This window comes from Dendrobium catenatum, unplaced genomic scaffold (assembly GCF_001605985.2).
Source record: "Dendrobium catenatum unplaced genomic scaffold, ASM160598v2 fragScaff_scaffold_853, whole genome shotgun sequence".
Classification (NCBI taxonomy): Eukaryota; Viridiplantae; Streptophyta; class Magnoliopsida; order Asparagales; family Orchidaceae; genus Dendrobium; species Dendrobium catenatum.
The window spans coordinates 3447768-3472671 of NW_021319315.1; the positions used below are offsets into that span (position 1 = coordinate 3447768).

At 35.6% G+C, this 24904-nt stretch overlaps 1 protein-coding gene across 1 annotated transcript; it reads left to right on the plus strand.

Annotated features, from left to right (window-relative positions):
* Positions 1 to 3459: 3459 nt before the first annotated feature.
* On the plus strand, positions 3460 to 23728 carry LOC110097197 (two-component response regulator ORR26). Its single transcript, XM_020823456.2, has 5 exons — positions 3460 to 3919; positions 6236 to 6388; positions 6491 to 6880; positions 7076 to 7152; positions 22617 to 23728. The coding sequence occupies exons 1-5, from the start codon at positions 3787 to 3789 to the stop codon at positions 23514 to 23516; spliced, it is 1653 nt and encodes a 550-aa protein (XP_020679115.1). The 5' UTR covers positions 3460 to 3786; the 3' UTR covers positions 23517 to 23728.
* Positions 23729 to 24904: the final 1176 nt, after the last annotated feature.

Consider the following 24904-nt stretch of genomic DNA (forward strand, 5'->3'; position numbering starts at 1 on the left):
AGTAGTTTTCATGAATTGACTATATTTTACAAGAAGTTTATTAAACAATTCAGCACCAAAGTTGCTACATTTATTGACATTTTAAAGAATTTTTTTAAAGGGGAATACTAGTGCTTTCTTTTGATAATATTTAAGTTTGTCATAACTGCACTCCCTATTTCAATATTGCCTTATTTTATTAAAGAATTTGAAGTACATTTTAATGCCTTAGGGCATTAAATGCATGGATACACTCCTCTTTCCTTCTTCCTGACAAAAACGAAATGCACCCTAAAAGCTCTATCTTGCATTAGGGAGTTGAGGTTCTCCTACACCACCCTACTTTTTTTTTGTTCATAGGGGGTCTCCAACCATGTGAAAAAGCCACACAATCGCAACTGGCACGATTTTCTCACGACCCGGAGTAGAGTTATATGGATTTCATTATTTATGACTGACACTCCTTCCAATCTCGAAGCAATGTGGTTTGAGTTAAGAAAATCATCATATAGCCTTCTTTTGTGAAACATTGAATGATGCTAGATATAGATCGATATTCAACCTGTGGTGAAAATTTCTATGTTATCATTCAATCCCTTGAGCATTAGAGGTATTATTTACTACATAAGAAATTCATTTTACATACATACAATCAAGTCTTGAATTTATCAATACAAACAAAAAATTAAGTCATAGAGCATGTAATGGGTAGAGTTTATACAAGATTATAGTTTACATATCAAGCATACATCCAATGTTGTGAATAAGCCAGTAGATGTAGATTATTTATCAAGAGAATCATTGGCCATTATATCTTTATAGCCTCAAATTCTTTGTTTCGACTAACTTAGGGAAGCTTATCTTTCATACCTTAATTTTCATGTTATATATCATGAGCATAATGATCCCATACCTTTGATGAGTTCCTTTGTAATTATTGATGGATAATTATATGAGAGCGATAGTTCTACATCCCTTGAATTATGCTAGATAGAGATATTCAACACGTGATAAAAATTTCTATGCGATCATTCAACCCCTTAGGCATTAGAGGTATTATTTACTACAAAAGAAGTTCATTTTACATACATATATACCATGAGTTCCATAAATTTATCAATAAAAATAAAAAACTAAGTCATAGAGCATGTAATGGGTAGAGTTTCTACAAGATTTTAGATTAGCAATCAAGCATACATGTAATTATGTGAATAAGCCAGTAGATGTAGATGATTTATCTAGAGAAGCAATGGCCATTAGATCTTTATAGCTTCAAATTCTTTGTTTCAACTAACTTAGGGAAGCTTATCTTTCATACCTTGATTTTCATGTTATATATCATAAGCATAATGAACCCATACCTTTGATGAGTTCCTTTGTAATTACTGATGGATAATTGTATGAGATTAATAGTTGATGCTAGTAGAGTTATTCAACAAGTGGTAAAAATTTATATGTGATCATTCAACCCCTTAGGCATTAGAGGTATTATTTACTACATAAGAGGTTCATTTTACATACATACCATTATGTCCATAAATTTATCAATACAAATAAAAAACTAAGGCATAGAGCATGTAATGGATAGAGTTTCTACAAGATTTTAGATTAGCTATCAAGCATACATCTAATGTTTTGAATAAGCTAGTAGATGTAGATGATTTATCTAGAGAAGCATATCTTTCATACCTTGATTTCCATGTTATATATCTTGAGTATAATGACCCCATACTTTTGATGAGTTTTTTTTTTAATTATTGATAGATAATTGTATGAGAGTAATAGTTCTACAGTCCTCAAACATTCCTTAGAAATTCCTAATTTGGTGTTGCATTCAAGAGGAATTATAGTGTATTTAGGAAGGAACAAGATAGTCAATTTAATTGAGAATAATTTTTACTAGCCCTCCATCAAGAAGGATATGGACAAGATTATTGTAGGGTGCTTCAGTTGCAAATAGGCTAAAGTACCAAGACAAAGGCAAGAAATATATTCTTTTTCCCTTTGCACTATAAACCCAAAGATAACCTATTTATGGACTTTGTTTTGAATTTCTTATGCCATATAAGGAGTTGATAATATTTATGTGGTGGTGGATGGATTCTTCAAGATGACATATTTTTTACCTTGTAATAAAAAATAATGATGTGTCACATATTATAAGGATATTTTTCAAGGAGATAATAAGATTATATGATTTTTCCAATAATGTTGTGATGAATAGATATGCTAGATTTATTTTATATTTTTTTAAAAAAAATCCTATTAAAACAAATGGATATTAAGCTTAAATTTTCTTCATCATTTCATCCATAAACAGATGAGTAAATAGAAGTAGTCAATATGTCTAAGGAAATTTATTGAGTTGCTAGTAGGGAAGAGCATAGGAAATTGGATTTTTCACTTAGCCACTTCATAATTTTTCTATATAGTATAATTTCAAAAATAATCATAAAATCATCTTTAATCATCTTTTGAGATAGTATGTGGTTATAATTACAAAAGATTACATGATATTGCTAACATTCTTACACATATTTTTAGATTCAACATTTACTTTTGCTAAACATTTTGCTAGCTTGCATAAAAATGTGAAGAAATAAATTGAATAAAGTGACATTAAGTTTGTTTAATCTATGAATAAAATGAGTTTTAAAAAAGAGTATAAAATGGTGATTATATAATTATTTGCATCAAACATGGAAGAAACACCTTCAAGTTCAATAAAATATATACAAGGACTTGTGGAGCATTTAAAATTTGTAAGAAGAATTGTTATATACATACATATAAATCTTATATTTAATATTGAATATTTACTAACATTCCAACAAAATTTGTTACTTAAAAATTTGAGCTTACCCTTTTGTAAATGGAGCAAGCCATCAAATGCAAGTGGACATTCAACCAAACATCCAAGAAGTTGAGTGCATACTTATGGATGAACCACCAACAAATGACATTGGAGAGCACAGATTGCTAGGGAGATGGAAGGATAAGCCAGTGACGATACATGGCTTACTATGACCGATTTGGAGAAGATTGAACTTAATATTATGGATGATTACTTAAATTTCAACTCCTTAGAAAAGAGTTTTTGAAGTCAAAGAAATGATGCAACGCAAGAAGCTCCATGTGCTGATGTGCTGCATCACTCTGCCACTATACACTTACACAATCATTATTAATTTGAACTCATTTACCCTCCCTCCTATATGAATTCTCTCTTATTTGCCTCCATAGTTGGCAAAGATCCCATCATTATAGTACATAAATTTTGTGAGTAACCTCACCACCTCATTTGATCTCATCTTTGTTGTAACTACCCCCTTTATTATTCATTATTGACTTGATTGTCTAACTATACTGCTCCACTTTGTAGATGATGATATATGAAATTGCAATCAAATGTTCATCAAATTTGAGAAGACAGAGAGTTAGATTGATTCAAATTACTGCTATAAAATTTCATTTAATCTGGGTCTAACAAAATTTGATTTGAATCTATTTCTAAAATATACTAATCAATTAGGGTCAGATTGGTTCTCTTGTTTTCTTAGATCAGAGCTAAGCTTGAGTTGAAGGACCGTTAGCCCAGAGGCGGTTTGAAAGGTCCCCACCCTAACTTCCCTTTTCTCGATAAAGGAAAGAAATCGCAAAAGAAACTTTTGCTCGTCAGTGCTCTGCTCTTATATTAGAAAGAGGATGGAGCTGCTAATAGTGCTTTCCCTCACCAACTCGTCTCTGTCTTTCCTTTCCCTTATCTTCTTCTCCACAATTTGCTGCTCATCCACTGCATGAAAAGCTATGCAGATGGAAAGCTCGTCAGCTTCTTCGCGTGTCGAGTCTTTTCCAATCGGGCTTAGAGTTCTTGTTGTCGACGACGACCTAACATGGCTGAAAATTCTCGAAAAGATGCTCCGGAAATGCTCTTATGATGGTAATCTTTCAAAAGCTTGCATTCTTTTGTATTTTCCTTTATTTACTTTTTTTTCTATGTTGGATTTGCTATAGTTTGCACCAAATCAGGAGCTTAGGTATTCGTTTTAGTTTGATGAAGGATTGGTGTTTGATGTAATGTCAAGAAGTTTAATTGGTCTTTTCCATCGATCCTCCTTGCTATGCATTATTAACGGAGTGATATTTATTTTCTTTTTGTGATGATTGTGAGACTTTTACCATAGTTTTATCAGTGAAGGGAGAAACTTGTCCTGTTAAAGTCGTTAGAGCTAGTAGATTTTAGTTAGTTAGTTAGTTTGTTTGTTTAATGAACTAGCGGAAGTTTGTATTCTGTCACTTTAATGCTTTGTTGAAAAACTCCCCTTAATCTGTAGCGTTCTCTTTAAGGTTGATGTAAGAAACTTTGAACTATTTTTCCAAGTCATGTGGAGAAAGGTCTCATCTGGCATTATTTTCCTAGCTGCCTTGATTTCCCAAACTCTATACATGCTATGAAATGTTCGGTAAAAGCACTCTATTGCATCTGATCCTATTTCTCTTATTCACGATTGATGTTTTATCAACAATACCTTCTCTAACTTTGGAGAAAGCAGCAATTTGTAATTTAAGATTGTACTATTGGATTTTTTTTACCAGATAAGGCCCCGTGATTTTTCCATTTTTGGGATTTCCATGCTAAAAATTGGTTTTGTACTTTTCCTGATTATCTACGGTGTTTATCTCAAGCTAAGATATAGAATTTATTCTCTCCCTATCAACATAATTATCTTGCACGCAACATGATCATAAAGATATATATTTGCAAAACTGCTATTGCATCTCTCTTAGAGTAGAGCAATAGCACAACAGCGAAACAATATTTTTAATCAAAGTCAAAATTTCAACTAAAAAGTTAAAATCTAACTTTTTAATTTTCACATTTAGTCCATGCCTTTATGAGCAAGGAGAATGCATAATCCCGATTTCTTATTTCTATGAAATTCCAATCCCAATTTTTCTCCTTGAAGGGAATGGCCCAATATTACACTGTGACAGTAGAAGAATCACCTTTTAGTTAGAAAAGTAAGACGAGTTATCCAGGTTAATATTTTGTTTTGTAATCAAGCCGAACAAGATGTTGGTATTTTTTATTTGGTTAGTGTTAAGATGTTCCATCTAGCATAATTTGTACTTCAAATTTTTGTTGCTTTTCCTTCGAAAATACTTTGAAGCAACTTCCTTTGACTTGATGTTAGCATATAAATGTGTGTAATTGTTATGTGTCCATGTGTGTGTTACCTTTAATCTGATGAGTTCTTTTTTTAATCCAATTTTCTCTATGATTACAAATGCGTAGTTTTCAGCAATATTTTCTTGATTGATGGGTTCTAGTTGTACCCTACAATGCAAATGCGAATAAATGTCCATAATTTTTGTTTCTGAAAATACAGAGAAATTATTATACTTCTTTCAAAAAAAAAAAAAAAAGGAAAAAGAATGTAGAAGCTAATAACTAAATGTGATGGTTATCTGTGGACTACATGAAAGCTTGAATTCCGTAACTGTATCTTATTCATAATGAACTCAAAGTTTCTTCATCCACTGAAAAAGATCTTCTATATTTACTATTTAGTAGATCTCTATAGGAACTCTCTGGATTATCATCAAGCTTTTCTTAGTTCAAAACATGTGTGGACACTCTTTGTTTGAAAGGTTGAATGAATGCAAGAATGGAAAAGTTAAAGGGTTGAGTGAGGGCAAAAGCTTTAACGCAGGCATTAAACAAGAAGCTTTAATGACATTACTTGAATTTCAACTAGATATATCTCTTAGTAATTAAAAACAAAAATATCTAAGGGAGATGGAAGAAGGAAAAATAAAACACAAAAGAGAAAAAAAATATTGATTTGAGCAGTTATGAATTTTGTGGTTCGGCTATTTTCGATGACCTGACTTGGGAACTCTTTCTTGTTTCAAGTAGAAGGTTGATCTGATTTTAAATTTGTTATTGTTCATAGCCTATTATGAGAATCTAGCGGAAGTTTATCTTATGTTTCCTCTTCTCCTTGTAACAGAAATGCCTTGTTCTCATGTTTTTTAAATGACTGTTAATGAATTATGTTTATTTATTTCACCAAAATATCAGAAAACACATCTAATCTTGTGATTACTGATTGAACATTCTAAATTTTATTTATGAACATCTAGGAAAATAATCAAGAAATTTAACCCATGTATAAGGTCAACCTTTGTTGTGCAAAGTAAAGTACAATAATTTTCTGCTAATTTAGTGATCACTATTCCTTTAATAATGCAGTTACTACGTGCTGCAAAGCAAGAGCTGCTCTTGATCTTCTACGTGAAAGGAAAGATAGATTTGACATTGTAATCAGTGATGTTAATATGCCCGACATGGATGGTTTCAAGCTTCTTGAGCACGTTGGACTTGAGATGGATTTACCAGTTATAAGTTAGTTCTAACTATCCTCATTTTTCTCCACTTTTATATTTATAAAATCCTTTAATCTAACAAAAATTTATCTATGGGAATTACATCTCTGTCCCTGTGCAGTGATGTCGGTAGATGGTGAAACAAGTAGGGTTATGAAAGGTGTTCAACATGGTGCCTGTGATTACCTTCTTAAGCCCATCAGAATGAAAGAGTTAAGGAACATATGGCAACATGTTTATAGAAAGAGAGTACATGAGGTGAAAGATATGGAGTTTCATGATATCAATGATGATATTCATATCCTAAGAAGTGGGTTTGAAAATTTTGATGACAGACTATTTATGAGTACATCCGAGATGATCTCTTTAAGGAAACGAAAAGATGTGGACACAAGAGATTTTAGTGATCAAGATCTTTATGATTCTGCAACGGTGAAGAAAGCCAGAGTGGTTTGGTCTGTTGAGCTTCATCAAAAATTTGTAAATGCTGTGGATCAGATTGGTTTTGATAGTGCGTAACTTTTCGCTCGTGCCATCAGAAGTTCATTACTTGTTCATATTTCTGTGTTCATTAACATTTATTTCCTATGTATGGATTTTCATTTTCTCATTAGTTAAGTCTGTTGAAATATTTTCAATTAATCTATAATGTGCTTTTTAAGCTTCCGTTTAATATTTCTGAATATTTATATTTATCATTTTGCAGAAGTTGGTCCAAAAAAAATACTTGATTTGATGAATGTGCCTGGGTTAACAAGAGAAAACATTGCCAGCCACTTACAGGTACCCCTCCCCATGTATTTGAGCCTCCAAGTTAGTATAAAAGTTCAAAATAAAATAATGTGAAGAAACTGCAAGCCGGACAGAATACAATCATTTCACTTTGCTTTTCAACTGGCATAGATACATGACATAATTTTTTCGTAGTATGTTCTTTTGCCAATGGACATGACATTGTTGCGATTCTCAAAGTTTTTGTTTGTCAAATGCACAAAATGTTTGTGTTATTAGGATTAATCTAAAAGTTGACGTTTTGTTAATTTTAGTTTCTTTTTTTTGCTTAGAATTATAGGGGTAAGTACGTACATCAGCAGATGTTGCCCAATTATAAATGTTTTCTTTGCGCATGGATCCTTACTTGGATCCCTGTCCTACCATTGACAAGAACATTCTTTGATATCTTCCTTCAGCTTTTTGGCTACATATGATCTGATTCCTCTATTTTTGAGCTGCCTGCGGCACTTACATTTATTTTTATTTTTTTGATAAAACCCACAAAAGGAGCCTACGCTCTTATATAAAGCAAAGTTACAAGTCCTTAAGGAATCCAAAGTCCTCTAAATATAACATTTAAAGCAAAACCTACAAGACTTAGATTCAATCTAAATACAAGATCAAGTAAAAGAAAAGACAATAAACCAAAAACAGGACCACAAGGGGAGCCAACAATCCACCCATAGCGGCTAATTGGAAGCAACCAGTGCCAACACCAATAGAGATCCGACAACCTAGTACCCTGCAAGGAAGAAACAACAAAGAAAAAGCAAAAAAGAAAAGCCAAACAGAATCCAACCAACCAACAGAGACACAAAACAAACCAACCACCACATAAGAATAAAAAACTCACCCAACCCCCGAAGCAGAGCCACAACCTTCACAAACCCAAACAGCTAAGCTGAAAAAGAACCTCAACCAACAACCTATCCATCATACCAAAACAGCCAAATCGAACCAACAAAGCCCAAGAAGAATTACTTCTTAGATTTTCATTTATGATGCTTACCACCTCCAAGAGAAGAGGCATTGTCAACTATGCGACCCACATTCATATTATATCTCGCATGAAACTCATCTTTAGACCCAACAAAATCCTCTCCATCACCTCCACAAGGGGAAGAAACAAACTCATCAAGCCAATCACATTGGGCCACACAAGAATCCTTCATTTTTAACCCCAGATGAGCTTTTAAAACATCATTAGATATAAGTGAAACCAAAATATCTATCAAAGGCAAACCCTCATTTGGAATCATAACATTACGGGACAAAACCAGTCCCAAAGAAGCTACTCTACTAGAGACAACAACTACTCCACAAGAGGAGTCCTTCAAGCTATCATGAGACAAACCGTTATCAAGATTCATCAGAGCCTTCTCAACAATGTCAGGAAAAGCAACATGTGATAGATATAAACTGGCATCAACCACCTTGTTAATATCAAACAAACCCAAATTAACCACATGCATATTCTCATGACAAGTTTCAGGATCAATTCATTAATGAACCAACTCAACAACAACAGAAGAAACAACATATTTAACATCTCCAACAACCATTAAATGAACATTATTATCAGCCCCCATAATTATATCCTCACCAGCCTCTTGAAATGAAGAAGCACAACAATTTCCATCTTTAATAACATTAGGAGCAAGAGAAGAAATTCCAACCAAATTAGAAGAAATAGAGCAGATATTCCCAACAATCGAAATAGACACAGGAGGAACCACAGGGTCTGGTTCAACCGAAAGCCCAACATCGCTAGATATGAAAACCGCATTTTTCACATGGTCCTCACTAGCAACATCAACATCATTGTGCAAAGCCAAATCCACACAACCATTGACATGTCTAGTAGTAGGCTCATCACTATAAGGCAAAACATCCAGATTACCCGAGGAGGATTAGTATAGGGAAGATTAGAAAAATTGGGGTTTAAGATATAACAATCCATTTTCGAGTGAACAAGCGATTTGCAATAAGAACAATATGAAGGAAATTCTTCCATAACCACTATCTGAACATAACCCAAATTTTCATGACCTTCCCACACCCGCTCAGGGAAGTGTTTGGTGAGATCTAATTCAACCAATCATGAGCTATAAAGGGTCGAGAGCCACACAAAGTGACATTATCAATTTTAAGAGGTCATCCAAATATTGAATCGAGACCATGAAGGATAGAGGGGAAAAGAGATGGGGTCTAAGGTTGAGAAATGAAACCCAAATCAAAATGATGGGGGATTCCACTTTAATATAAAATGTAGGAGACCATTTGAACACTTTCATAAAGGAATTCTTCACAAAGTAAGAATGGTGAGAAAACACCCTACAATAATCTAAATCATTAACAAGCTTAACCAATAGATGCTTCAGATTGAGAATGGTAACCAAGACTTCACCATTAAGCTTTAAATTAAAGAAGAATTTCCGAATAGCTTCGATAGAAGTACGCCGAGCTGGAAATTTTCCCACCCAAGCGAACTCGAAAGGGGAAGCAAGTTATAAAATTTTATCATCTGAAATCCATAAAGATGGTAATCCATGGTGAGAAGTGATTTTGAGGTTAGAAAAAATCAAAGAAGAAGAATCACCAAATAAAGCATCACGGAAGGGATGAGAATAGCCCTTCCCATTCAAAAAGCAAGGATCCACAAGGACGTTAACCACCATCAACCGAAAAATTGACGACAAATCGAAGGGGAAAAATCGAAAAAGCATCAGAAAACTAGAGAAAAATGGAAAAGGGCACTTCTCTAAGGCACAAGTGCCAGAGAGCAAAACCGGTGAGAACGATATCAATCCCAGCGGAGCGAAAGGCCTTCGGGGCTGCAAGAGAAACCACGACATTGGACCCCCTCTCCAAGTCATATGGGCAGAACTATTGCTCGAAATTACTTCAAATATCAAGGATACAGGCATATCATGTCCAATTGTCCAACCCGCAGAATGATCACTGTGATTGAAGAAGAAGATATCATGGATGGCGAATCCTCCTCGGATAGACTCAAACGATTGGAAACTAAGGGCCCTCCGGATCCTATAATTATCAGCGCTGATGAAGGAACCCTCCTAGTACAGAGAAGACTACTTAGTGGTAAAAAAGAAGAGCGGGTCCAATGACACAATCTCTTCCGAACAAGGTGTACCATCAAGGATCGGGTGTGCCAAGTCATCGTGGATAGCAGTAGTTGCGAGAACATTGCTTTGTATGTTGGTAGAGAAGTTGCAGTTGCTTACAGAAGCTCACCCTCGGCCATACAAGCTTTCATGGATCTAACGAGGCAATGAAGCAAAAGGTTTCTAAACGTTGTCTCTTCCAATTTTCTATTGGAAAATTCAAGGACCAAACTTGGTGTGATGTTTTATCGATGGATGCTTGCCATCTAGTGCTGGCTCATCTGTGGAAGTACGACATAAAAACTCTTCATGATGGAGCCTCCAATACGTATACGTTGGTTCGTGGAGGGGAGTCCTTTTTGCTGATGCCTTTGGACAATAATCTAGAGGGGGTAACTGGCGACCAACTAATGATCAATCGAACTGAGTGCCAAAGGTCTATTAAAAAGGCTGAGGAAGGATTCCTCTTGCTGCTAATGGAAGCCAACAAACCAGGCCATGACTACCCACCCAAAATTCAATAGATTCTCAGCGAATTCAGAGACGTGTGGGTGAAGGAACTTTCGGCCGGGCTGCCACCAATGCGGGATGTGCAACACGCTATGGATCTGCTACTAGGAGCTACCTTTCCCAACCGTCCCACATACCGGCTTAGGCCTGATGAACACAATGAATTAAGGCGTTAAGTGGAAGAAGTACTGTCCAAAGGGTTCATTAGACCCAATGTCAGTCCGTGTACAGTCTCGGCACTCTTGGTACCAAAAAAAGACGGTACGTAAAGGATGTGCATTGATAGCCGGGCTATCAACAAAAATACTATATGCTATCATTTTCCTATCCCACATAAAGATGATTTGTTCGATCAACTGCAAGGAGCCGCCATCTTTTCAAAGATAGATTTGCGATGTGGGTACCATAAAATTCGTGTTAGGGGAGGCGATGAATGGAAGACCGCCTTTAAGGTTAAAGATGGGCTATATGAATGGTTGATAATGCCTTTCGGCCTATCCAAAGCCCCAAACACATTTATGCGCCTTATGAACAAAATATTTCAGCCATTCTTGAATACATTTGTGATCGTCTATTTTGATGATGTCTTAGTTTATAGCCCGGATGTGCAATCCCACTTGCAACATTTATGACAAGTTCTAGCCCATAGCTTTTTTCAGTGAAAAACTAAATAAGGTGCGACAACAATACTCCACCTATGATAAGAAATTTTATGCCATCGTTCGAGCCTTAGAGCATTGGAGCCACTATCTATTATGCAAGGAATTCATCCTGTTCACCGACCATGCCGCCCTGAAGTTTTTAAAAAATAAGAAGAAATTAAGGGGACCTCATGCAACATGGTTTGAGTCCTTGGCCGCCTTTCAATTCCTACTTAAACATAAGTCCGACAAGCATAATCAGGTAGCTGACGCCCTAAGCAGATGCCATGTCCTTCTACAAACATTACAAACCCAAGTAGTCGGTTTTGACACTACTAAAGGCCTATACTCCACTGATCCAAACTCTGTCAACATGGTTTAACATCCATAATGGATTTCTATTCTTTCATTCCTGCGTCTGTATTCCTAGGTGTTCAATTAGACTTGCTCTTGTCTAAGAATGCCATGACGGTGGACTCGCCGATCACTTTGGGTGTGATAAGACATTAGCATTATTATAGGAGAAGTTCCACTGGCCCGCCATGCATAAAGACGTACTCTGATATGTTAGAGGTTGTCGAATTTGTAAGATGGCCAAGACTCCTATTACTAACGCAATATTATATTTATCGCCACCAGTACCCCTTGGCCCATGGGAGGATGTGAGTATGGATTTCGTTTTGGGATTACTCCAAACCCAGCGAAACAAAGATTCTATTATGGTCGTTGTGGATATATTCTCGAAGATGGATCACTTTGTAGTTTGTAGCAATACTCTTGATGCTACCCACATTGGCGATCTCTATTTCAAGGAGATTGTTAGGCTCCATGGCATACCAAAGACTATCACCTCAAATAGGGATATAAAGTTCCTTAGTCATTTTTGGCAGACCTTATGGGGAATGCTCGGCACTAGCCTCCAGTTCAGTTCGGTAGCTCATCCCCAAACTGATGGAAAAACAGAAAAAGACAACTAAAGCTTGGGCAACTTGCTGCGGTGTTTTGTTGGAAAGAATATTAAACAGTGGGATCTCATTCTACCGTAAATTGAATTCATCTTCAAACATTAGACAAACCAAACTACGGGACATAGCCCGTTTGAAATCGTTTACGGCAACAATCCTTTCACCCAACTTGATCTGATCCCTGTGATATCATTGCCGACCTACAACAAAGAAGGAGAGCAGTGCTGCAAAGAAATAAGAAAACTGCATCAACAAGTGCAAGCCGAAATAAATAAGCAAAATGGTAAGTATCAAGCCCAATCCAATAAACATAGGAAAAACCATCAATTCTAGGTGGGCGATCTTGTATGGATAAAGTTAACGAAAGAATGATTTCCACTAGGAGCATGCAGAAAGCTTAAACCAAAAGTGGATGGACAATTTCGAGTGGTTAAAAAAATCAACGAAAATGCTTATCAAATAGACCTTTTTGACGATTATAATATTTCGTTTGTCTTCAACATATCAAATCTAACTCCTCATTATGATATAGAGGAGTTCTTCCCCACCTCGGTAGAATGATGCGGGAGCTATTAGATATATTCTTATAATTCTTTGTATAGCCTTTTGTGCGGCTACCTTATATCCCTTTTAGTTAAAATACATTGTAAACATATATATGAGTTGTCTCAAAAGGTGAAGCTCAGGCCGGGAAATAGACGCCCCGATAGTGCCTCTGAAACTTTAATCCATATTGTCGCTTGCCTGGTATAGTGTATGGCATCTCCTATTATCTTGTAAAGGTATAGGGAATAACTTGCACATTTAAACCAAATATATATATGAGACTTAAAATGGACTAAATTCCGTAAAATAAGCAAATAAATATTGAACTTCAGGAATGATGGCAGTTTACAAGTAAAGGTTGGAACTTCCTTTTTACTTAGCCATGCGATACTTCGGTTTATCCCCATATTGGGTAGTTGAAAATTTATTGGTGTATAATACAAAAAGAGGTTGACCTTGCTTACAGGGTTAAGCTTATAGGCTGAAAATATGTTTAACAACTGATATATTTGATTTTGATCCCCTTAGATTTAATTATCAAAATGTGGTATAAAAGCCGATGATTCAATTAAGACCGAGTGGCTAAAATAGTTTGTGTATCCCAAAGATCATGGCCAAGATCAACTATGTGACATGGTTGAGTGAAGCTTTAGGTTCAATCCTACATTGGATTATAAAAATTCCAAGTGGTTGATCTTTACCCATATAGTCAGAAGCTTTTAGATGGAAAATGGATTAGACCATGGGTGTACATGCCCAAACTTCAATCCCATTTGGTTCACTTGCTGAGATTTTTCATTAGGTCCAATTTTGAATTTTGTATTGTTTTTTTCTAAGGATCAATTTCTAGTACTTTAAGCTCCAGCTTTAAAGATGGAGAAAAGTAATTCCAAAGTGAAGAAATATAAAAGACAAAAAAAAGAAAGAAAAACTATGGATCGTAATTTATATCACCACCAATTAATGAATGGCATACTCATAACACTAGAAAAGGTTATTCTTTGAAGGATTCAAGATTTGATGTTCAAAACTTTTTAGGGATAATATCCAACCTGATGGGGACATCAAAGCATGAATCGTTTATCAGAGGCGTGGCCGACGATCTACGGCCACAATCGCATCGATGTATTTTGAGATTATTTCATGTATTTGTTTTATTATGTTATTTATTTTTTATTATTAGTTATGTTGTACTTACTTAAAGGGATGTCGTATGTAAGTCCTGAGGGCATTGTTATCTTTTTTTATTTTGAGTCTTATGTACGAGGCTATTTATAATCCCTATGTTCTCTTTGAAAATTAATGAATGATTATTTGAGAATTTTGTCTTCTTGCTCGGAGTTCTTGAGAGAGCTTGAGAGATCGGAGAGAGGTCCCTTGGAGAGGGAGATTGGCGCATCACCCCAACCTTGGAGACGGCCGGGTTCGTGGTTTCATATCTTTCATTTCCCTTAACTCTATCTCCCACCTTTTCTTCACGGTCTTACTTCTCCCTAGTCGTTTCCTTCCACCCACCAAAACACCGCCTACATCTCCACCTTGCCGCCGGCCCCTTACCTGCCCCCATTCAAACCGCCGGCCTAGTCCTCTCCCATCCCCCATTGCCTACTTTGGATACTTCTTAATTTTGGATTGTTATAATTTAGTTGGTCTTTGAATTCAAATTTTCCCAAATTTGAAATTCAAATTCTTTCCTAAATTATAAAATCTATTTTAGGAAAGTTTTCAAATTTTCTCTCCTCATGGTCTTTCCCTCCATCACCGACTTGCCATTATACCTTTCCTAAAATAGTCTTTTATATTTTAGGTAACTATAATCATGAGTAAATTCAAATCTATTTGAATTTAAAATCTATTTGAATTTAAAATAGTTACCTAAATTATAATCCTATTTTTGATAACTTCCTAATTCATAGCCTATTTAAATTTCAAATTAAATTGGATGAAATCTTTCATTCCAAATTTAATTTCTTAATATAAGTAAGCATTAAATGCCTCCCCAATTCTCTCCTCCTACTCCCTATGCCGCCGGCCCCATAGAGATCTCCTTTGAGATTGTTTCCTAAAATCACTTCATCCTTTTGGAAACAATTCCAAAATCTCTCCTTTTCCTGTGGCTGAAATTCCCCTTGCTCTCCACCTCCTTAAATCTTTCCAAAACCACTCCTCCCAAGTTGGAATTAATCCTCAAGTTCCTCTCCCCTGCTGGCCGAAATTTCCCCAAAGCTCCTGTACTGTTTTCCCTCCACAAATCCCTCCCAAAACCCATCCCATGTGGGGTTTCCTGATCTCCAAGACTGCTGCCAGAAAATTCCTGCAACTATTCTTGAATTTTCATCGGCTAGAGACTTCAAAACTTGCCATAAGGGGACAGCTTGTTGTCCAATAGTTCCCGCCGGCTTTCACCGTAGCTCCATTGGGGAAGCTTCTCCTTACCATCCAGCACTTCCCATCGTCAAAAACAGCGACTTCTCGCATGGATAGCTGACCCAGAAACAGAATACGACCTCTCCTACGACAAACTTCTTCAACATCTCGACAACTTGTTTCCGGACTTTGACTAAGGTGAACTTCTCCACCTCTTCAATTACCTTTCTAATCCCTTAATCTTGTAGGTGACGACGAATCCCAAGGAGTCGAGTTTTGCCTTATGCCTCGCCATTGCCAAAGCTTAGTAAATGTAGGATTTTGTTTCGCCATTGCCAAAGCTTAGTAAACGTATGATTGAGTGCACTTTATTTGCTCCTAATCTTATTGTTAGATTAGGAATTTTTGTTGAAAACTATTTACTTAGCATGATTGTTGAATTTCTAACTTGTTTTGATTTTTCCAAGTATTTGGCAAAGCGGCTTAGCTTAAACGTTGGCACCCCTCTCTTGTTTTATTTTATCGTTTGGATTGCTAATAGTTTTTTTTTAATCTTACTTGCTTATTTCAAGAATTCGTGCAAATTCTTTTATATTCATTTCTAAGCATATAGTTCTACATCACAACCAGTTTTCCATTTTTTGGTCAAAATCTTGATTTAAGAATATAATAACATAGTGAGGCTTTGAGATATCTAGAAGCACATACATGTCCCTTACAAAAGATATTCTTCCAAGCCAAATGTGCTGTAGAACCTCCTAACATAGATAATAATGTGAGATGCAGAATAACCATGCGGCAGTGAACTAAATTTTGCAAGAGAATTTATTAGTCTTAGACAATTCTTCATAACATTCGATGAAAACTGAAACACATAAAAAAAAAGCCAATAAAGCCAATATCTAGCTACAGGAAAGAATATAAATTAAGGATAAAAAGGAATTAAACAAACCAGATAATCTCTAACTCGTGCTTATACAAAAAGATAATGATGGGGACATTAGAACTTGGAGGGTTTATCACTATAGAGGCAGAGATCTACGGTCTTTATTGAATCATTATATTTTTAGTTTTTGTGTTGTAAGAGATTTATGTGGTGATATTTATTTTATTAAAGTTTTAACCTCTCTTGAGGGAGCTTTTGTGTTGTTTGGTCAAGGGCCTTCTTGTTTTTTGTTTCTTTCATGTTTTTGGAGCCTATATATATATATATATATGACCCATTGTTCTCTTATATTGGATAATAAATATTTTAATATAAATTTCAAGTTATATGCTTCCTCTTCTCTTGATGAGTTGAGTTTGTGTGTGAAGTCCTTTAGAGTAAGGAAAAAAAATACCCAACAACATGTGAGCTCTCTATTTGTTTTTTCTCCTTCCCTAGCTGCCCAAACAACCCTCAACCCGTAGCCACCTCTCTCCCTTCCTCTCTAACCACCTCCACCTTCTCCCCAACACTCTTGACCCTTGGACATCCCAATTCTGCAATTAATTCACATTAATTGAGCATTTATCTCAATTAATTGTGATCACAGGAGATCCACAACCGCTTTAACATTTCCGCTTCCCAAGCAAGCCACATGAGCCCTTTCTCTTCCACAAGCAACCAACCCTATCTCTTCACCTCCTAAGCCAACTAATTCACTTCCCAAGCAAGCCACATCAACCCCTTCTCTTCCCAAAGCAACCAGACCCCACCACTTCACCTCCAAAGTTGGATTTTCCTTTCCCAAGCCAACTAATTCACTTCCCAAGCAAGACACATCAGCCATTTCTCTTCCCCAAACAGCCAGCCCCCACCTCTTCACTTCCCGAGCTGACTTCTCCCTTTCGAAGCCATTAAAATAGGCCAAATCATCTCTCCCCTCCTCCTCCCCATGCAGTCGGCGTAGCTTTCCCTCCCCACTATTCTACCTCTCCAAGGAAACCTAGCTTCTACAAATGCCGCAAGGACATTGATACAGCAAAGAGCAAGGGCTTCAAGGGAAAGCTAAGGAGGAACTAGTCATCATTTCATCAAGGACTCCATTCCTCCCATTCATGAGCTAAGTGTCTAACCCTCCCCTTATTCTTCATCTAACTAAATATTGATCTTCTCATTTCATCTATAGTAGCATCATCTCATATGTGTTGATTAATTCATTAAGTTCTACTTAAATTTGAGTGAATAGAACTCTAGTGACTAGTCCCTTAATTAAATGTTGGACTTGTGTCAACCCATGTTAGGTAGTCTAAACTGATTCACCTTTTGTCATTGTTTAGCCTTTACTTGTTAGTTTGTTGCTATCACATGAGCTAATAGTTCAAATTTTCTTATTGTTCTTAATGTTTTATGAAGTTTATTACTTTATTTTGCCATCTTTGATGTTATCTTAGCTAAATCTCTATTTGCATGACTTATTTTGCTTACTCCTGCATCAAATAATCTCTAAAAATTCTTGAAGTCCCTCAACGTATTAAACTAAACCCTAAAAATAGAAGGTATTTCACAATGAAAATATAGTTTTAATTCTGCCATTAAGTTTTTTTACATGCCTCAAAATCCCTATTTATTAGCAAAAGTCGCTTGAAAATTCATTTTAAACAATCATAAAATAAAGGATTTGCTTTTTGAGTCATAGGAGTCGGCTTTCCTGAAAGAAATAAAGGAGTTGCACTTGATAAGCTGCAGGAAGCAGTAATAGAAAAAGCCACTATATTAGAAATCCGAAGAATTGATAGTTTAAGAAATTTACAAGAGGATTGTAAGGAATATTCTTGGCTACAATGAGACGAGGATCTATAATAAATCAAACTTTCATGATAAGGTAAAAATTTTAGGTATGTACATCTAGGCTCACTCTATATTTGCAATTGATTAGAAACTAAAATAAAATAAAATTCAAATAAACTTCACTTTACGGATTAATTATTATAACATAAGTATTTTACAATTTCTATGACTACAAACTTTGTGATTTACATCAGATGCACTTGGCTTGGATAAATTCAACTTGGAAGTACTGTTTAGTTGATATTACATTTCCTACAAAGATATTCATGATTTAAACAAGTCAACTATTATGCAATGACACTTTTACTCAAAAAGGTATGCATTGTACGACATGTATTGAACACGACACGCATCTGACAAGCCTCTGATATGTATTGGACACGCTGAAGACGTGTCATATTAAAAATAAATTGGACATGTATGTCTTAAATATTTTATGAAATATTTATAATATAATTTCTTATATTTCAAAATTTTATTTAATAAAAAATAAAATAATTTTTTTTTATTTCCTCTCAACAATCCCAAATCAATTTCCTGTACAGAATACCCCATTCCCCAAACATTTCCACTTTCATTGCTCTTTGGCAGATCGTGACTAGAGTTTCACAATATTGCTCATCGTCACAACATCAATATTTCAAAACAATATCAAAAACGAAGTTTAACTGCAACAATTTCTACACCCACAATCATGCCCTTGTATCGTATGGGCATCTCATTTTGACCAACATCGTCTCAACATAGACAACCAATACCGTCTCGACTAATGATATCATTGTCATCTTCCATCTTGATGCTTGAACACAACAATGCCGAACTCTCAATATCCGAAAACAAATTATTTTAAGCACCAATCATAGTTAAATGATTTATTATTTCTCAATTATTCTTAATATTCTATTTATTCAATTTTTATATACTATTTCAAGATATAAAAATTATAATACCGTGACCAACCCATGTTCATGTCTTATATCTTTAACAATTGAAGTGTTCCGTATCCGAGTCGTATTGTCGTGTCCATGTCTGTGCATCATAGCATGTCAAAAAATAACAGTCGTTCTATTATTTCTCCTTCTTTAAAGCTCTATAATGAGCCTTATATATTGCGTCCATAGAATTATAGTGTAATTTATGCTTAATTTCTTACCTAAAGCCTTTAATAAAATTAATAAAAATAAATAATGTAATAGCCTTTATGGATTAGCTGTAAATTTTTCATATCTAAGAAATATTCAAAAACATTATATTCACCTTGTTGAAATTTCTTAAAATTATTTTGCAATGATCAATAAAAGTACAACAACAACATCAAGCCTATATCCCACAGTGGGGTCGGCTACATGAATACTTTTATCCATTGTGACATATTAAGAGTCAAATTCTCATTTAATTTAATAAATAAAGTTTATTTCTAATATTTTCTAACCAAATCATTTTAGGTTTACCTCTACCTTTGTTAACATAGGTCAAATTCAATACATCTATTCTCCTAACCTAATCATCGGAAGGCCGATTTTTTGTATCCAAACCATCTAAGGAGACTCTCTATATTATTATCAGCCATTGAAGCTACTCCAACCTTTTGACATATGTACTTGTTTCGCATTATATCTCTAAGAATGACGCCACTAATCCACCTGAGCATCCCCATCTCTGCAAAACTTAACTTAATTTTATGTTTCTCTTTTAACGGCCAATAATCTGCACCATAAAACATTGCATGTCTCACCACCATCTTATAGAATTTTTCCTTAAGTTTGAGGGGTACTTTTTTATCACACAAGTCTGATGCATTCCTCAACTTAAACCATCCAACTTGAATTCTACTAATAATATCCTCATCAATTTCACCATCACTTTGAACAATAGACGCAATATCAACAGAAGCAATGCATGATAAGTATTATTCTCTAAGTTTATGTTTGATAATAGCCCACGATGAATTAGTTTAAACAGTAACATTTTCTCAAAATATTTGAGCAAATACCATTAATTGTATTTTAACAAATTCAAGTATTTGAAAATTGAATAAATTATATATTTAAAGAACATTTCCAAGTTATCATTCCAATTAAAAGAAAAATACTACTGGGTTATGGATAATTTTATGGAGACAAAAAATTTAGCTATTTACTATAAATTAATGAATAGAAATTAAGGATCAAGAATGCCACACATGCATTTTTAAATTCATGCACTTGTAGGACAACGAGATTTTATCAATCTTGGCTAGACATAAAAGCATGAAATATCAAAGAAGAAAAAAATAAAAGAGAACAAAAATTACTTTGGGTAATAATTCACCAGATTCCACCCTTGAATAAGGAGATAACCATACTCGAAATTATTTAAGCCTTTGACTTGATCAAGAAACTAAAACCCTAGGCAGAAGGAATTTAAAATTAAAAATAATAATAATTTTATGTAGCAACAAATTGAATTTTTATACATGGCCATGATTCCTATTTATGATCACGAAATTAATTAGAATTTCCCTTTAATCATATACAAAATAGAAGATTCACAGGTGACTCATGGAAGCAGATTCATCCGGAAGAAATAGAGTTGCACTGATTAGCCACAGGAAGGGACAAGAGAAAAAGAGATTGGAACATAAGTTACGGGAATTATCAGCAAAGAAGGCTATTGGAAGATAATTCACTTGAACAAAAGCCCCGTGAGCTACTCAATAGTGCACTCGGTCATACCTGAGGCAAAAAAAAAAAAACCCATCTGCCTTCCAAAATTTACCCTGGAACTTATTCTTGTTAAAACTCCCCCTCGCATAAAAAAAAAAAAAGAAATCGCGCAGCGAGTGGAGGCCGAGGCCAAATTTTCGGAGCCCACAAGTATGAAAAAATAGGTAAGGGACATGACTAACGCTTTGCTAGGGTTTCCGCCCTAGCCGAAACTCTTTCCCCCCTAAACTCCCTTGGATTGTAAGTGAGTAGGCTTAGAAAATTTCGGTTGCGTTCGATCTTAAGGTCCAAATTGATGACATCCTACAGCGTCCAATACGGTTGTAACTAGACAACATGTTCCATAGTAGGTTGAAGACCCTCTAGAAATCTTGCAATGGTATTTTCCATTGGTTCATCAAGATCGCATTTCAGCAATAGTTGTTCAAACTCGGCCACATTCTTCTACGAAAAGTTGGTGCTGCTGGAGATGATGTAGCCTCAAGAACAAATCTTGTCACTATTCATCGGTGAGATACTTACGCCGTAACTCTTTTCTCATCTTTTCCCTGCTAGTGATCTTGCTCCTATCCTCTATGGCTCGAGTGCGCTTCAGATTTTCCCACCAAAGGGAAACCCTCTTCTTGAGCTTGATGTCCACCAGCTTAACAACCCTCTTGGCAGGACTTTCTTTGAAGTCAAGAATTTGTTCTACGGTGTGTAACCAATTCAAGAACTCATCAGGATCCATCCTTCAAATTCGGGGAGGTCAATCTTAATGTCGTTATAGTCTCGAAAGGGAACACGTCCTAGAATGGGCCTTCTACGGAGATCTTCTTCTTCACTAGATGTTTCGCGGTGGAATGGATTGACATCTTCTTCTTCTTGGTGGCTGCATGCCTCTTGTTGATCCCTTCTAGCCAATTCTTGTTGTAACCGTTGAATTGCTTGCTGCAGATCTTCAACCACCATGTCTCGTATAGGATGTTGGTGATTTCTTTGGGGTGGCATCTTGCCAGCTCTGATACCAGATGATGTCGTGCACTATATCAGGCAGGGCGACAATTTGGATTAGCGCTTCAGAGGCGCTATAGGGGCGTTTGTTTCTCGGCCTGAGCTTCACCACTTGAGACAAGTCAAGATACAGAGAATGGAGGCGAGCGAACACACAAGGGAAAACAGAAAAGAACCAATTTCTGGAAACAATCTTAATCTGTCTTTATTCAACAACTTGGGCCTATATATATATAATGTATTTTAACGAAAAGAGCCATAAGGAAGCCACACAAAAGGCTATACAAAGAATTATAAGAGTGTATCTTCTAATAGCTAATGCGTCAATAGGAAGAGTGTGCATCTCATGTGAATGTAGTTTTCATATTGATAATATACATTATAATAAATTATAGTACTTCAATCTGTGAGTTTTTTTCTTAGTGTAGCGACTTCAGGAAACATATTTTGGCATTTTATAAGAATAAGAAAGGTTCATATAACTGAGTAATAGTGAAAAACAATTGACAGTTTGAAACTGCAATTTATTTTTTCTCTACGACAACCTCCCTTTTCAAAAAAGAACTAAAATAAATATTTATTTGACTAATAAGATTGATTTATATTGTACTACCAATATTTATTTTTTCTCTCCTTTGCAACTGCATTTCTCGTTTGTGGAGCATCTATAATTGGCATGAAATCAAACTCTTGATATCCATAACACTTTTTTCTTACTCATTACAGCTTCTGAGAAACTGATTATTCCATTAGTATAACTCTTTTTTCTTAATAAAAATGTATTACTTTTGTCTCTGAGGCAGCAAATGCCATATGGAGATTTTGTAAGTGGACCTCTTTGAATGCAGAAATATCGCATGTACTTATGTAGACTACAGAAGCAGAATGAAGCTAGAGATTTTACTGGCAATAAGCAGCCTGATCACTCTCCAGAGGATCATTCAGTGAGCCTTGGCATTCAGAACCCTAGAAGTTCCCATCACAATGGTGGAGGGCACAAATCTCAAAATATCCAAGGGCTGGAAATGATAGATGATTTTCAAGAAAGTGAATTAAACAAACCAGACTTCCTTCCAGTAAAGGATAAGAAAGAAGATCTTCATTCCCAAAAGGCAAATAATTCTCCTCTGCCAGGTCCACCGCTGCAAAAAGGATGGCATGAAAGCGTTCTACTAAGACAATTCATGCAATATCCAAAGCATGATCATGAGCCATTTAGCTTGTTGGAAGACCACTCACACCCTACACAAACCGAAGAACCTCTTGTCTCAATTATTAGCAATGAGAAAGAAGGAACCGAATTCGATATCAAACCTTCGGTAGTAAATCGTAAAGACTGCCACATGAAAATCATATCAACATATGAAGATGACTCGGTTTCAACTCAGGTGGAGCATGTTAATTCCAAAGTGTTTGGAGCAGCATATGAACATAACAAATTAGTGGGTTCAAAGGAGCAGCAATATGAGCAATCTAGAGTTCATGATTTGATTCCTCCTTCAATATATCTTAATACAAAGAATGAAATAGATTTGATTGCATTACCTGAAGACTTGAACCTGCCTTACCTTCAGGGAATTGGTTGTGTTGAGAATGTTGGCTTCAATGGCATGGAGTTACACCAGTATAATAGTTGTGCATCACTTACAGAGCTACAGAATAATTCGTATGATGAAATTGAACTCAACTGTGAGTATTGGTATGATCCTTTGGAATACCCTTTTCTAGATGAGTGCCTTTTTGCATAATAATTGAGTGTTTTATTCATAAAGAAGGTTCATGTTTGAGAAATTTATGTATGGGACACTTTTTTGGGAACTAATATCTTTCACTCTGCCTCAAATTTCATGGACTAATGTCTCTAACTTTTCTGTTTGTTTTCGGTATTATATTGACTATGTATGTAGAAAAGTGTCATGAACGTATAAAATATTCCTCTCGAAAATTATTTTAATGGTTATCCTGCAATTGTAAATGATTGATCTTGTCTTTTAAATTTGTGGGCTCTGAAAATTCTCGTCTCGGCCTTCCCGTGATCTCTTTCTTTCTTCCAGGTCATTGAGGAGAGTTCTAACATTTGAGTTCCGAAGCAAATTTTTAGAAGGCATATTGGATTTTGAAGTAATATACTACCCAAAGATTTCACCCTCATTTTGCGAGGACTTTATGATATGAGTTTTGGTTTCCTATAGGCGCAAGACCCTATAGTTAATTACCCCTCCCGACAACGAGAGTGAACTTTGGATTAAGGCTAGTCGTCAATCAGATACGTAGAGATATGTGGTATCTGGCATATAGTATTAGCATGAGTTTAGTATTGGAAATTGGATATTTAAAATTGGAAATGCAACATCTTGCACTTAAAGTGGAAGGTCGGAGAATGGATGATGGACCTAATCAAGATCCCATGATTTCGTCATCCCGGGTCATCGTGGTCCTTGGTCTACTTAGTCAGAGGAGGTAGTTGACCCAACCTAAAAAAAGGATCCTTGTTGGCAGCCATTGGTTGTGTAGTCTAAGGGTACCTTGTAGACCTATGGTGGATATTTATCTAAGGGGACAAATTTGAATCCACTTTAGCTAACATAGGGCATTGGAGCATAGAGGCTCTGACCATGATCGTAATTTAGTGGTGTCATTTAGCGACAAAACAACACGATTTAAAGGGCCTCAATCATAAATGTTTACCTGCGGTGCCATTTGGCAGCAAAATCACCGGTTTGAGGATATGTGTCGCATCCTTACTGAAAGGAGATGATTTGAGAATGAGTCATAGTAATATTTTTTACCAGACATTAGCTCTTAGTGTCGGCAAACTATTGCAGAGGGTGGATGTATTTTACTTTAAGTATTTGATAGTTGAATTTCGATTTTAAATATCTAAAATTTGGAATATTTTTAGAGTTTTTGGATCTTTGCAATTTTTAATGTTTGATGGGTATTTGTAAAGCATTTTAAATGTTTGGAGTATTTGGAATTAAATCTCTAGTTGAGATCTACGTTCAACACAACCATCATTGGGGTATATGGGCATTTGGATATTGTTAGTTGGACCTTGTCGACCCTGTCCACTTGTTGACAGGGGATTGGGTCCATTGTCGGCTTCATGCCTTTGTTAATGAACTTTGGATGTTCA

Bases quoted from the DNA above. Each gene is read 5' to 3' on its own strand.
- LOC110097197 (XM_020823456.2), top strand. From the start codon at position 3,787: ATGCAGATGGAAAGCTCGTCAGCTTCTTCGCGTGTCGAGTCTTTTCCA. The intron at 3,920-6,235 runs GTAATCTTTCAA...TTAATAATGCAG, and splicing joins CCGGAAATGCTCTTATGATG to TTACTACGTGCTGCAAAGCA. The intron at 7,153-22,616 runs GTACCCCTCCCC...CTTTGAATGCAG, and splicing joins ACATTGCCAGCCACTTACAG to AAATATCGCATGTACTTATG.